Here is a 15,314-nt window from a genome sequence, read left to right as displayed (position 1 = left end):
TTGGGAATCTATATTATTTAGAAGTGGTGGCCGGCTGAAATAAAGTTCCTCTCTTTGTGTTCCAGGGTTTACCGGGGCCGATAGGACCAGTGGGGCCTAAAGGCGTCCGGGTAAGTCAACCCAACGTCTTCTCCTTCAAACGAGCCGCTCACGTCTGATTTGATCGGCTTCAACGACTAACATTCATGCTTTGACAGGAACGGTGATGATGTTTATAAGGAAGGCGGTCAGCCCGGCAGCTTTCTGGCACATTTCCTTTATTACGCAATATTTATAGAAGTCGACTGAGTTAAAACACCATGTTGTTTCATTAAAGTTTGGGTTCTTAGTTTGTGCTTTGCATGAAGCCGTGCACGTCGATGCAACAACATCCAGCAGCATGCACTTTGGTGCCCCAGCATGCACCTGTGCACACATAAACACATTCATACAGACTATTAATAGCACGCTACACTAAGGAGCCTTTACTTGTAATGTAAACGTTGTGCTACTGTATACAGACACTTACTGAAGGCTGAACACAACCTCGAGGTACACAAACAAAGAAACGCACACTCGCCGACACAAACAGGGTTTTTTTTTATTTTTTTTTATGTCACGTCCCAATAAAGGTTCTTTATCAGCTCCCCTTGGCTGCTCCGAAGCCTCCCCTGCCCCCACTGGCTGGAATTTCCTGTTTAAGCTCCGTTTGAGGCCCTGCTGTCTTAAGGAGGCATTCTAGTCCTCTCTCTCTCTCTCTCTCTCTCTCTCTCTCTCTCTCTCTCTCTCTCTCTCTCTCCCTCATTGCAAATATTCTGCAATCACTTTTGCAGCAGACCTCCATATCGTGTGCACGTAAAACCAACGACTCGCCTGAAAACTTGCATCTAACTGTTCCTCCAGTGTTGTACTGTTGGTGGTGTGTGTGTGTGTGCGTGTGTGTGTGTCTCCCCCCTGCACCGACAGCTCATTGTGATGTCCTGGCTATCTTCAGAGATCCCTGGCGTGAGGGTATGTGCCCTTGGACTACATCGTGGAAGCCAGCACCATGCAGTCCATGGGCATATACACTTGCCTCATGGCTTGGTTCTTCATCCGTGCCGATTCCCATGAAAACGCAGCCCCTAGAGCCAATGGGAGTCGCTGTTCTTCCTGCTGCTCTCCTTATGGCGTCCAAATAACTCACGTCCTATGTTCCTCCTCTCTTCTCTTTGTCCTGTCCTCCCCTCTGTCTCCTCTCCTCTCCTCTCCTGCAGGGTTTCATTGGAATCCCGGGGCTTTTTGGCCTGCCTGGGCCTGATGGCGAACGAGTGAGTTATTGTCAAATGTGCATTTTTCTCTCAAATACACTGAACCCCAATCTAACGGGCCCTCTGAGATGAAAACAGCGCGTCTCTCTCTCAGCTGTCCCGTTGTTGTTATAAAGCGTGGAGACGCTCCCCAGCTGTCCGAGGTGCTGCTGTTTAAGGCTTGTGTGCGAGTGTCGGTGACTCATGTGATAAAAAGCCCCCTCTTAGCGCCTTTGAACTGCCTGAACTCGTCAAGGCCTCCTCCTTCTGTACAGCCTCTAGAACATGAAGCGATTAGCCTACTTATGACATGCTCCAGGAGGTTGCGTCAGCGCGGGGCCGGGCTGTAATCAGGACCTCCAGCCAGCCGGTTAGCATGATGGCTCATACAGACGGCAGACGGTGTCTTCTCCCAGCAGAAATCAGTGTTTTATTTCACATAAATATGTTTGAGATCTGTGTATGAGGCCTAAATCCAGCATAATAGGCTGGGAAACGATTGGAGGCTGCACTCAGCTGTTCCTCACATCTGTCGACGCAGGAGTTGAGAGAAGCTTACGGCTTTTTAATTGTGTGTTTTGGACTAGAATCAGTTATGCTGTGGCTTTGTGTGTGTGTGTGTTTTTTTTTATATATATAATGTCTGTCTTTTCTTCTTTGTTTTTCTATCTTTCCTGAACCCTTTCCTTTTTCCCCTCTTCTGCTTTTGTTTTCCACCTTCTGCTCTCTCTCTGGTTGTGATTTTTCCAGGGCATCCCCGGCGAACCAGGGAAGAGGGGCAAGATGGGTAGGCCGGTAAAGTTTTGTCTCAACATACTTTACAGATCATCTTTTCAAAGTGTGATGTGTGATTGTCAATGTTATATATGAGTTTTTGATGGAGAAGATCTCAAATGAGACAAGAATTCGGTGCGGTGACTCCAACACTTACACGACACGTGTGAAGTCTGGATTTACGTCATTGTCTCAGCTCAGTGTTTCCACGGTGGCTGGAAGGGTTAACTGCAGCCTGAGTGCATGCAGAGTCCCACCAAGCCGCACATAGGAGTCTTGGATGCAACAAGAAAAAGGCTTTTGTTGGAATAAAGGGGTCTTGCCCCCCCCCCCACTCCCCCCCACCCAGCATGGAGCCAAGCCATTTGGGAGGAACCGTCGGTTCTGTTGTGTTTCAGATAGTGTTCAGAGAGAGTGTGTAACCCTGAAACTCACAGCTGAGATCATTTTGCAGCTGTTGCTTATTGGCTTTTCAGTAAATAAGGCATTTATAGAGCAAGAAAGTCTGAGCACACGCTTTTCATGTGAGGCTCCTCAGAACTGCAGCTAATTAGCTGTGAATCAGACGTTTAGGATGCAAACCTACACGTGTGATCCTGTGTGTGCAGGTTTGAAGCGGTTTTGATGATTCAGGTCTTCAACGCGCTCCTCTTGCAACCGACACTTTGTTTAGGCCGCTCCACAGTTTTGGCACGGGGTCATGCAAAACGAAAAAAAAGACTTCACATGGAGGTGCTGTCATCACAGCGTGCTCTTTGTCCGTCTCCAAACACATCCTGGATGATTTAACGACCGCTCAGCACCGCCGTTCAAGGCCCGAAAACAAATGAACGACAGTGTCACGTTGTTTAATACACAGAGAAGAGGAGTAGCAGTGAAGTCCTGTCATTTTTACCATTAAATTAGGTAGAACTCCCCGTTATAATTGACCTGCGAACGTAAGTGGAAAAGAACGTCATTAAGTCTCGGTGCTCCTGCACGGAAAAATGGAAAGCTAGGACACTTACAAGATGATCCCGTAGAGATCATCCCTCTCCGCTCTGACGGAGGACAAAGAACAGAAGAAGCACCTGAACGGCAGCCAGGCCTTTTAATGGCCACAACCACAGCGCTTGTGCTCTGTCGAGGAAACACACACACACATAATCAGTCCGCCATCTCCCAAAGAGTGATGAGGGAATAGATCTGAAACAACAGCGAAAAAGTTTCCAAAGTGCGTCGCTAACAGCCCTGCATTTCAATGTAACTTTTTTCTTTTTTAGGCTTTCTTTGTGTTTGTTTGAGGTCGTCTTTATCAGGTTAATCAGCTGCACTGCGTTCACATCGACCCCCGGTACACGACAGTGAGTGATGTTACCATCCCAACATCGTGTAGAAGCAGACGACCTTCACACGACTCGCATCAAAGCGCTGCACTTGGCAAAAACTACGTTTCCCACATTTGTCCTGCGTTGTTATGGCAGCGGTGACAGCTGTGTGATCCCCCCCCCCCCCCCCCCCCCCCCCCCCCCCCCGTGTGGACGGTCCACATAAAGCAGTCCCATGCATGTTTTTGGAGCGATCCCGAATGTCAGTCAGCGGCCATCGGAACAGAAAAGAGCTTTTTCTTACAAATACAGCTTTTAGAGCAGTTGCACTGACCTAATGAGATGTGTCATAGGTCAAAGGTTAAGTGAATATTAACAGGGATTTATTATCGTTTGGTTATGAAGTCAAAATGATCCCAGACTCCAATACAAAGAGGTGCATTAAGTCAGCACATTCTATTTCTAAGGCAGGTTAAAATAAATGTACATGTATATCTGAAACATCTCCACTTTTTTTTTTTGATTAGTCAGCATTGTGTTTGTGTTGGAGGTCACGACAGCAGGAGCTGCAGATGTGGTTCGTCTTTGCAGCGCCGCCAACTGTTAGCATCGCTCCAATTAGCACGCCATTTACTGCTTAATGAACAGAGTAATTACTTGGCTCTCTTTGTTACTCCGCCTCGGTACAACAGTTGGCGGCCCCCACGCCCTCCAGCTGATGGATTTAATGCATTTAACGAGGCAATTGTGCTCTTATTTTGTATTTCAGATGACTTTACGGCTACTGTTAGGTTTGAATCATTATAGTCGCTGTGTAAATACAGCAGCACTCTCAGTTGCGTGGTTTGAAAACATAATGATTTACTTTATATTGCGCTCGTGCTACTGAAGGTCCATTTAAACACACCCTCCTCCAATGAAAAGCACAATTTGCCTTCTTTTTTTTGTGGCTTTAATTCTGTAATTGAGAGATAATTGCACTAGTTTTTCCACAATCAAGGCAATAAGCATTCAATTACATTTACTGTACTTTTAAGCAGCTACAACCAAAATATGTTCATATTAGCAGCGGATCAAATGACGACTTTCATCTGATTTATGTTCCCCTCAGGTTTGTGGAGATTTATGGCATCGTTCAGCTCACTGTTTTGGTTTTCTGGGCTGTAGCCGCCGTTTCGTTTCACTCTCGGTGCTCTTATAGTTCTGTTTTCAGACGCAGCAGGTCAGCTTTTTTCCTAAAAAAATACAAAATAAATCAGCAGAAAGCCAGAGTTTGTAACTAATCTGGTGAACTGAGTGGAGCATCTGGCAGCCAAACTATTTTGGTGACCAGAAACATGAAGATATATCACATATTTCAATGCAAACTGTACTATAAAGCAACATTTTAATTGATGTCTGAGTTTGTGTGCAGCTGAACGTAAAGCGAGTCTCTCTGTCTGTCCTCAGGGGTTTCCAGGGGACTTTGGCGAGAGAGGACCACCTGGACCAGATGGAGAGCCGGTATGTCACACACTCAAATACATAATATACGCATGCATCAACTCGCACACACATAAACCTAGAGCCTCCACACACACACACACACACACCCTGCTGTTTTAGTACTGACATTTTGGCGGTGCTAGTGAGTAAATCACCTGGCAGGCAAGCAGTTGGCCTGTCTCTGTTTTTTTCTCTCTTTCATTTGAAGTGAGTTTTTTTGCTCCGGACAAGTTTTACTGCTGTATTTCATTTTGTCCCATCCCGATAATTTTACTTGGCACTGGTTTTAATCAATCTCCCAGTGTTAAGGTGGCACACACACACACACACACACACACACACACACGCACAGAAAGTATAATCAGGAGGCGATGTTTAAGAATAGTAAATTATGTCATAGGATGTTGTTTTATGTCATTGTTGCATGTGTGTGTCATTGGGACAAAGGTAGCACATCATCAGTCACAGTGGAAACACATAATCACTTTAACACTGGGGTTTCGCTTCAACTCCTAATAAATCCTCATCTTCCAAAGTCGGCGTACATGTCTGATAATCTGCACTAAGAGTTTAGGAACTCTCATGTGACGTAACAAATTCCCTTTGTTGTCTCTAAATTTGCCAAAATACAGTCTTGCCCTTTTTTAAGTAGTAGAAAGAAGCTAAAAAAAACACAGACACACAGCTAACATGCTTTACCAGGTTATTTACCATGTACACCTTCTCAAATTAGCATGTTAGCATGCTAACATTCGGTGTTCACAAACACAAAAGTAATTTCCACCACATTTCACAAAAAAAAACCCAGAAATATCTTGAAACCATGAATATTTGCAACATCTCCTCTGCTTACACGTTATTAGATATTTCACCGGATAAGTCAGAAGTCCCACTAGCTGGTGGCGCGAGTGCTAAAAAGTCATTAGGATTCATCCTCTGGGGACCACGAATGTCTGTACAGAATTCTTTCTATCTTTTCATTTTATGGAGGGAGAAGGAACCCATGGATTTGAAATCAAAAAAGTCCTCAGTGGGACGATGGGGGCTCACATCCCCCTCCACCTTCACCTCACACACACACACACACACACACACACACACACACACACACACACACACACACACACACACACACACACACACACACACACACTCTCTCTCTCTCACACACACACACACACACACACACACAGCCGTCCTCTCATAAGCCGTGATGAACACTGAGCCACTCTTCTGAGCATGTTTGCTTTAAAAAGAGCCAATAACCCCTGAAACTCACTCCTCCTCTCTCTCTCTCTCTCTCTCTCTCTCTCTCTCTCTCTCTCTCTCTCTCTCTCTCTCTCTCTCTCTCTCTCTCTCTCTCCTCTAGGGTGATCTGGGAGCCCCCGGTCCAAACGGAGTCCTTGGACTTATTGTGAGTGGCACTTTGTGTGTGTTCTCCTCAGTCTAAACATCCTATTTTCCCAGACGCTGTATCCAGAAATACACAGCTGGAAAAGGACTGGGTTTAAATGAAAAAGAATATGCTTGCTTAATTGAATAAAAAAAAAAAACAACCTCAATTAGCTCTCATCATCATTTGTCACTCACTTTGGTGGGGAACCAACCACACCCCCGTAGGTTCTTCACCGCTGTAAACATACAGAGTGAAAGCGGGTGGTTTTTGGGTAAAAAAAAAAGCCGGAAGGGAAAGTTATTTTTCACCAAAACTGTAAAGCCTCAATTATGCATTTCATCCCTCCCACTTCCACCTCTCGTCAAACCATGAGTCATCCGCCGATCAATCACAACGGCCCTTAACGAGGCACCTCGTTTCCCCTCTCCAGTCCCTCTCTTATTAACTCTTTTGGAACGGGGTCCCGCCCCCGCCCACCCATCACCTTTGCCTCCATGCCTGCTCAGCCCCAACGACAGCCACATAATTGCGTCTGATTATAATGTCTCCCTGGTTTCTCTTGTCCCGTCTTCGTCCGTCGCTGCCGCTCCTCCCGGGCTATTCTGGGCCACCGGCGGTGGCAGCAGGCCTGTAATTGGTGGCCTCCCTGATTACAGCTCTGCATCCATCGGACCCTACAATATACTGTACAGTGACACGCCAGCATGCCGAGATATAAATATACAGACACCCTTCTTCTTTCAGGTCACTGTGGGAGAGGGGGGAGTGTTTGTATGTAAACGACAGATCAAGAGGGGGGTCTCACTTCCTCTTATCCTGCTGCTTTGTAATGATGGAGATTGAAAAAGGTCACGATGCCAGCCAGGGCGCCCCCTGTGGCATGCATGCATCATAAACCTAGAAATCTCAATTCAATTAAAGGTATAAGATGCGATTTATTCACTCATACAAAAATAATAATAACTGTTCCTTTTATTTTGCTGCGTTCAGGAGGTTTCTGGCAAATGGAACATGGAACAGGAAATATGTGGCTGATAGAGCCAGCCTGTATGAGCAACAGAGGATGAACAACTCACACACGCGCTGACAAGAAAGCAGAAAATCCAATCAAGTCTTAAATGACTGTGTCTGATTCCTCTTTTCTGATTGAACTGAAAGCCAGTCCTCTCGCGTCATTCTGTGATCTGGTCCTGTGTTTTCTTCTGCTCCGGGGCCCTGAATCCCAGCGCCGGTTCCCGATCCAGAGCTGGAAACAGATGTCACCGCGAGCATTTGTTCATTACGACCACATCTTTCGATTCGGCGCTTCAGATGAAGCACGGCGCTGGCTTCGTCTTTATCTCTTGAGTTTAGTGATGTATTGTCGTTTTTGTTGTTCTGCGTTGCGTGCGGTGGGATGATCTGGAAGCAAGACAATGAGGCTGATTCTTACAGTGTGTTTAATGAATGCCAAAGTGAGCTGAAAGTGTGTGTGTGTGTGTGTGTGTGTGTGAGTGTGTGTGTGTGTGTGTGTGTGTGTGTGTGTGCGTTAAATGGAAATAAGAGGTTTATCTGGACTTGATATCAGTGAATATGAATGTTTGATGTGTCCCTTCTTCTGGCTGCAGGGTGATATGGGACCTTTGGGAGAGATGGGCCTTCCAGGACCTAACGGACTGAAGGTAATGCCCCTCTCACACACACACACACACACACACACACACACACACAGAAACGGTTACCTTCACTTGTTTGCACTGCCTCTTATTCCTACCATGTGTTACATAATACAAGAAGCAGAGCTTTTAGAGCAGCTTATGTTCCCGTGAGGGTGAGTCGTGGGTACGGGTTGGTTTTCTAACCCGTCTGTTGGTGCTTGTTCCAGGGGGTGCCCGGAAATCCAGGAGAACCAGGACTGAAAGGTGATAAGGTGATCTGAATATTCCTGTTATTGGCCCGTGTTTGAGCAGCATGTGATGGATATGTACTCCTCTGCATCCTACTGTAGCCAATCCCTTTCCAGCCTTCAGACATAGAGCATGCTTTCACTCGGCCCCGCCTCCGACCGCACTGCTACAAACCCGGGAAACTTCTAACTCGTACCAAGCATGACATGTGACAGGATTCTCTCATTTCCACTAATACCAGTCCGGACAGTTAGATGAGAAGATCCATATGAATTTGAATTTTCTCATCTAACTCTCGGCAAAAAAGCAAAGTATGTAGAACTTTCACTTTAAATATTAAACACCTTTTTATAAACAAATACTGTTTAAAAGACAACGAAGAAGAAAATGTAATTACAATTACAATGCGAGTAGAATGCAAAGTAGAACAAGGAACATTTTGATTTTGCATGTCGGTGATGCTGAAAGGGGGAGGATTCACAATCTATTACAGTAAAAACCTGTTCAACCTTGACGAGGCCAGAGCTGGGAAGAACTCAAAAGACTCTGAATCTGAAGAACTGATCAGACTCATAGATGGAATCACAGATTTCAGTTAAGACCAGCCGTAAAAGCATTTTGCATGAGCTGCAGTCAGCTGATGTTCCTCCTCCTCGGAGCAGAAACACTCAATGATGATTTGAATCTGAAAGGAGATAAAAGGCAGAAATGATTTTCTCCACATTTGAAAGACAGAGAAGATCTTCAAGGTTGTATAAAACATGATTGCACTGCTTTACTTAATCTTCCAACTGGTCTGAATAACAGAATACACACACACACATTGTGGATCCTCATTAAAATAACTGATCCTGTGTAATTACTCATCTTATCCGTGGATGTACAGGATGGAGTGATTACCATCGACGCCTTTCATAAAACAGATTGACGCCACATGAACGCTCGCCTCATTGTGTGTGAATGTTTATAATGCACCGACTGCTAATAAGTAATGTCTGTTGTGAGAGCTGAATGTCATTGACGAAGCAGAAAGTCACAATTCTTCCTAATGTTCCCTCGTTTCTCTTTCTTTTCTTTTTTTTTTTTGCACGTGCGTCACTCGTCGTCCCGTTTTGGCCTCCGTCAGGGTGACGTCGGGATTCCCGGAGAGCAAGGGGAGATCGGGTACAACGGAGACAAGGTAGATCACCGATGACACTTCAATCTTAAACGTCCACGTTCAGACTCCAGCCTCTCCAGCACACACAGTTACACAACAGAGCTGTTGCCTCTGCAACAATGACTTCACCAGATGTGTGCTGTCGAGTTTATGGAAATTCTCCCGTAAGCCTCCTCATTTGTCTGCGTGTGTGTGTGTAAGCAAAGTCGAAGCCTCTTAGCGTCACAAGAGCGCTCCCGAGAGATAACTGACATACTGAGCAGAGTCATGCATGTCCAATGTTTTCCTAATTCCCTAGAAAAAAAGAGTATGAGTTCTCTCTTCTGAAGACAGTTGGGGGTGTGTGGTGTTTGTGTTTGTTGCAGGGCATCCAGGGGGCTCCGGGGTTACCAGGCATCCGTGGGAAACCAGGCCCACAGGTGAGCTCCCGTATCTATCTATCTATCTATCTATCTATCTATCTATCTATCTATCTATCTATCTATCTATCTATCTATCTATCTATCTATCTATCTATCTATCTATCTATCTATCTATCTATCTATCTATCTATCTATCTATCTATCTATCTTACTCTATCTTATTTCATGTAAAGGATTCTTGGATCGACGCAGTGTAAAACAGCTTAGCTTAGCATAAATACTGTAAACAAGGGGGAACAGTTAGCGTGGCTTGTCTGAAGGTAACAGAATCTGGAATATGGAATATGCAAATATGTAAGTCCCTGCAAGAAAGCATGATATTTCACATTTCTCGTGTCTTTGTCACAGGGCAAACTAGGAGAGAGAGGCCCCGATGGTACATCTGGACCGCCAGGCCCCGAGGTTTGTGTTCACACTGCTGCATTGAATGCGTTGTGGGTTTCAGACGGACAATAGAAACCCTTTTATCTTATTGACCATGACAGGGTTTCCCGGGTGACATGGGACCTCCGGGAGACAACGGCCTTGAAGGACCAAAGGTGTGTAAAACCGTCATCTTCAATTCTACTGGACAGTAGTAACACATTTGACCTGTTAGATTCACCAGGATTCATCCTCTGGGGACACTGCATGGCAGGAATATTTGACCATGCCCTTTTGTACAGCCTGGACCTAGTGTTGGGCTGACTAACATACGACTTAACCACTTGTGGCTAAAAATATCTGCGTAAATACCACATTTACCTTCACACATTCACATTCATTTGCTTTTTTCCCCCCATCCAGGGAAAGCTAGGGGCCCGAGGTTTACCAGGGCCACGAGGGGTGCCTGGCTTGGAGGTGAGGCCGTCAGACGCCACCCACATCACAACGACCCCAAAGTGCATTAAAAGTTTCTGACATAATTCACGCTAAGATCAATATCATCTGTCTTTTCAGGGAGATGAGGGCCCGATCGGACCACCAGGCCCAACAGGACTGGAGGTGAGTTTGAAGAGAAACACCTGGTTTATTTAAGGAAGGAGAGAGAGCTGGTAGCAGGGATCAGTGTTTTAGTCATGGAGGATCAGTGTGTGTGTGTGCGTGTGTGTGAGTGTGTGTGTGTGTGTGTGTTTGACCTCATGTTTACACTGTTTAAGTCCAATCAAACCGTCTGATGCATGATTATGGTTTCATTCCATATCCTTTGCGTAAACCTGCGGTCAACAAATCAAAGAGAGAGGAAGGGGTAGAAATATGTGAGTCTATGGAAACTGCAGTGTGAAGCTGAATCTGCTAATTCACAGTCTTGTATTGAGCAGAACAATGAAATGCTTGCGTGATGTTCGCCACCAGAGGAACACGAGGTCCTCAACCTCCCGTGAGCAGCATATTGCTCACTCTAAATGATGTGTTAACAATCCTGCAGCCTCAGCCGCCTTTACAGTATGCAGTCGACTTGAGTTGCTTAATTTTTAATTGTGCATTTAAAAGGTTTGTTGTGCCGCAGTGAGAGTTCATCCTAATTTTATTTGAGGTCATAAAGCAAGTCGTCGTTATGGATCGCTCGTGGTTCGTACTGGAGAGGAGCGGCAGACATGTGTGGTTGGTGGTTTATGGCGGCTGTTATGACTTCGACCTCGAGGCGACGGTCCTCTCACCACGAAGGGCCGCGTGCAATCCACACTCTCGGCCACCAGGGGGTGATAACTGCCATCACTGTGTTTTTTTATAGGCGGCCAGATTTATAGCTGTCATAAAGTGCTCGAAGATAAGAGTCGCTGTGGAAATAAAACATTTTGTCGACGCCTCATTGAATCACAGAGAGAATTGGCCATTACAATGATGGACGTGCTTTTCAATCCAATTTGTTTTTTTAATTGTTTCCACTCTCCCGGATCCTGTTTTTCTTCATCAGTTTTACCATTTCCTTCCTACTTTATTGCACCCCCTGTCTCCTCCATCCGAGGGGAAGTGGTCTATGACTCCTTCAGGAGCTGTGATTGATATCTGGCCAGGTGCCACAGGTCCTCCTCCTCCTCTACCTCCTCCTCTTCCTCAGCCAGCTGTCTTTTAGCTTCCCTCTCTCTATCTTTATCATCTCCCTTCTCATTTGCTTTTCATCCCTCTCCTTTCGTCTCTCTGTATTTCTTCCTTTCTTTCTTCAGTAGCAAATATAATTTTAAATCAGGTGATAAGGAGTCACAAATCCTCCAGCTCGTATTAATTCTGGTGTTACGACTTTAAATCAGCTTTTTACAGGGTGCCTCTGAGTGAGATGCCGTGTTACCCTGTCCTGTCCAGCGAACGCTGCCAACCTTTTCTGGAGTAAAAACCTTGGAATTGTTGAGTCACTGAGTCTTTAAGAGTTTGGCTTTCACATCTTTAACCTGGAGTTATTGCTGGTAAAAAAACCAGCTTGAGAATAACTGTCTGTGCAAGAGGAACATTACAGTCATTGAACACTTTCCCAGCCTGCCAGGATGCATTGTCAGTATTACCTGTACATGATACAGATGCACGTCTCAGCAGCATGTTCAGTCAGCTGCAGCGGCTGTGGATGTGTGTACGTCCCAGCTCTCTCCTCAAACCGTCTCACAGGAAGCAGATCATTTATATTCACGGAGAATTGGGAATCAGTGTTAATGATGCATTCACTGGCCAGTCCGCGTATATATCTTGTAATTCCTGTATTCGTCGTTTTTTCAGGGTAGAATGGGCAGAAAAGGATTTCCTGGGAAGGTTGGGCCAGAGGGAGTTAAGGTGAATAAAGTCAATATTTCTTTTCTATAACTCAAATTCTAGATTTAATTGTGTTAATAATATATTCATCCCTGCAGGGAGAGACCGGTGTCACAGGAATAGTTGGAACCATGGGAGAAAGAGTAAGAAAAATGCTGACACAGCCACTTTTTTTTCACCCTAAATGTCTATGCATTCATGCATCCAACACTGAGCCTGTGTATTTCAGGGTTTGGTGGGTTTCATCGGACCTGTGGGAGAGGCTGGGCTGGCAGGAGAGAAGGTAAAATAACTTGTTCTTTCCCTGTAAATGCATCCGTTTGAGCCGTCACAAGGTGGCTTTAAAGATTTGAATGTTGTGTTGGTGTTCAGGGGGATCGAGGGGAGATGGGCCATCCCGGACCGCCTGGAGAAAAGGGATCAATGGTAAGACACTTTGAACGAGAGGAGGGATTTAAGTCTGCTAAAATATGAACGTGGGATTTTCTGGGTGCCGTGTCGTGAAGGAAAAGTCCCAGAAATCTCAAGCCATCGTTAACTAAACTGTGTGTGTTATTCCCATGGGAATAAACTGATGTGGGGGTCGAGGTTCGTCACCATAAGAATATGCCAAAAGTGAAAGGAAGCACATCAACCCATGGACGATTTAGGACCATGTTTGTTAAGCGGTGGTTTAGCACTCGGCTGGAGGCGTTTAGCTGGAAAAAGTCGTAAAAAAAAAATTGGTTTAAAACAAAAGGAGAAAATAGTTCCAGTGGATCGCTTCTTAATGATTTACCTCCTTGGAGGAGCTGACTTCTCAATCTGAGACACAACATGATTGCCCCCAAAGCCACCGTCCACTGCCACACACCTACCATCCTCTCTAAAACAGAGAAAGTAGTCCCTCTGCCATGTAGTCTCTGTATCTGATACGGGCCGGCTGGACTGGATAAGAATTTAGTCGTCATTCTTGCTGAAACAGAGAAAAGTTTCCTGCTGGCCGACGGCCATTTGGATTCCTCTCAGGACGTAAACCACACACACACACACACACACACACACACACACACACACACACACACACACACACACACTTATAAGGAAGTCCTCTGTTCTCTCTCGGGCTGCAAAACAGAAACAGACCCTCTGGAAAAGACTGCATCATACGAGCTGAAAGAAGCTGACCAGCAGACATCTAACAGAGCGCTCACACTGCAAGCATTATGATTTCTTTTTCCCGAGGATGCATGAGATCAGAGCTGCCTACTGTGCGACGGGGCCGCCGCGTGTTTGGTCGGATTTTATTGCACTCAGCTGATCTGAAAATACTCCCCACATTACATCGTTTTTTGCTTTTTCTAAATTGTCCGGCCAAAAAGGTTCAATAAAAGGGAAAGGAAACAGGGAGCCAGAAGCAGTATGTTTTCAGATATAAAATCATCGTCTCTGTTCCCCGTTGTCTCGTATTAACACGGCAGATTTGATTTCCAGCGTGCAGATATACGTTTGTACTTCTGCATGTGTCTGAAATCCGATTTATTGAGTGTATGAGGATTCAGAGTCGCGTGTGAAAAGTATCGTTGCATAATTTGCATTATACTGCTTTACATCAGCTGTGTATGTCTGTCTGTGTTCATGTGATAGGGTCACCCGGGGACACCAGGTGTGACCGGGCCTACAGGACCACCAGGAAGACCAGTAAGTCACCACTCTTTCGCCCATTCTGCACGTCCCTTCTTCTTTTCCACTTGATGATTTTTTTTGCAGATTATATACAGTCTAGGTTACGACTGCGTCAGAGAAAACTGCCATAACAGTGGCTGGAAGGTGAAGAGATGAACAGAGACGTCTTTGTATCTGTGTGTAAAAAAAAGCATGATAGTGTTCATGACCCACAGTCTGCAGCAGCTTTTTCTCTGAGCATTATGGGAGCTGGCAGCCTCCCGCTGAACCCACGTTACCCTCCTGTCAGTCAAATGCCCAACACCTATAACCAATTAGAAGCTGCCCCCCCCCCCGCCCTCGCCTCCATCCTCATCACGGTCAGGTCTGACGGAGTAGGGGGAGTAGGGGGGGCACCAAAACAAACATAAATACGAGGCTCTGAGGGTGCAGCGGGACAGGATTCCAGAGCAGGCCCTTTAATTGGTGTGAGTGACAGATCTAACAACAAACCCCATAGTGTGTTCCCGAGGTCAAGCCCCCCCCCCCCCGGGTCAACAACCTGGGGGCTCTGTGCTTTGTCAGTGTAAACTTTCGTTTTATCTCTCCTTTCCCCTTTCCCCCCCCCCCTCCCTCTCTCTTCCTCTTCATCCCCCTTTTCCATTGTTCCTCAGGGCTCTGCTGGAGCGGCTGGGCTGGCCGGTACCAGAGGACCCAAAGGCTTACGGGTGAGCCTGAACTTTCACACCTGTTGTTGTTGTTGTTGGGTGTTTTTGACCGGTGTTCATCGTTCCCGGCCTTCACAACAGATCAGAAACTCTGTAAAAGAGGAAAGTGTGTGTGTGTGTGTGTGTGTGTGTGTGTGTGTGTGTGTGTGTGTGTGTGTGTGTGTGTGTGTGTGTGTGTGCCTCTGAACTGAGGTCATGTGTGTTTAGCGGACACGGGCCGCTGGCATCCCGCGCTCTCGTGTTCGGAGTCAAAGCGCGAGTCTGTTCCATCCTTCTCAGAAGTCGGTGCTCATTATGACCGAGGGGAGAGTTCCCAGTGATGTCAAACAAGCAGCTCCTTTTTTTTTTAATATTTATATTCCATAAATGGAACAATGACCGCTAGTTCAAGGAAAGACCCTCCGTTAATCCCGCTGGATGACATGTGTCCTGGAAAATGTGAATGTGGCTCTTCTGAAGGTCGCTTCACACATTCATTAAGTAAACTGTTGGGGACGGGATTTATGTGGTGGTGAAGCAAAGTT

General features: G+C 45.9%; 1 protein-coding gene across 1 annotated transcript in view; it reads left to right on the top strand.

Annotated features, from left to right (window-relative positions):
- col27a1a (collagen, type XXVII, alpha 1a) overlaps positions 1–15,314 on the top strand; it is a 57,212-nt gene that overhangs the window by 27,900 nt on the left and 13,998 nt on the right. The window contains exons 10-28 of the mRNA XM_084035496.1: positions 66–110; positions 1,236–1,289; positions 2,019–2,063; positions 4,799–4,852; positions 6,204–6,248; positions 7,838–7,891; positions 8,095–8,139; positions 9,243–9,296; positions 9,641–9,694; positions 10,046–10,099; positions 10,183–10,236; positions 10,484–10,537; positions 10,637–10,681; positions 12,386–12,439; positions 12,517–12,561; positions 12,648–12,701; positions 12,791–12,844; positions 14,045–14,098; positions 14,737–14,790. Of these exons, the coding sequence (XP_083891622.1) occupies positions 66–110; positions 1,236–1,289; positions 2,019–2,063; positions 4,799–4,852; positions 6,204–6,248; positions 7,838–7,891; positions 8,095–8,139; positions 9,243–9,296; positions 9,641–9,694; positions 10,046–10,099; positions 10,183–10,236; positions 10,484–10,537; positions 10,637–10,681; positions 12,386–12,439; positions 12,517–12,561; positions 12,648–12,701; positions 12,791–12,844; positions 14,045–14,098; positions 14,737–14,790 (972 nt within the window). The remainder of the gene's footprint in view (positions 1–65; positions 111–1,235; positions 1,290–2,018; positions 2,064–4,798; positions 4,853–6,203; positions 6,249–7,837; positions 7,892–8,094; positions 8,140–9,242; positions 9,297–9,640; positions 9,695–10,045; positions 10,100–10,182; positions 10,237–10,483; positions 10,538–10,636; positions 10,682–12,385; positions 12,440–12,516; positions 12,562–12,647; positions 12,702–12,790; positions 12,845–14,044; positions 14,099–14,736; positions 14,791–15,314) is intronic.

Source organism: Eutrigla gurnardus, assembly GCF_963514095.1.
Source record: "Eutrigla gurnardus genome assembly, chromosome: 19".
Taxonomy (NCBI): domain Eukaryota; kingdom Metazoa; phylum Chordata; class Actinopteri; order Perciformes; family Triglidae; genus Eutrigla; species Eutrigla gurnardus.
The sequence above is the reverse complement of the archived record's forward strand: the minus strand, read 5'-3'. Positions and strand labels throughout refer to the sequence as shown.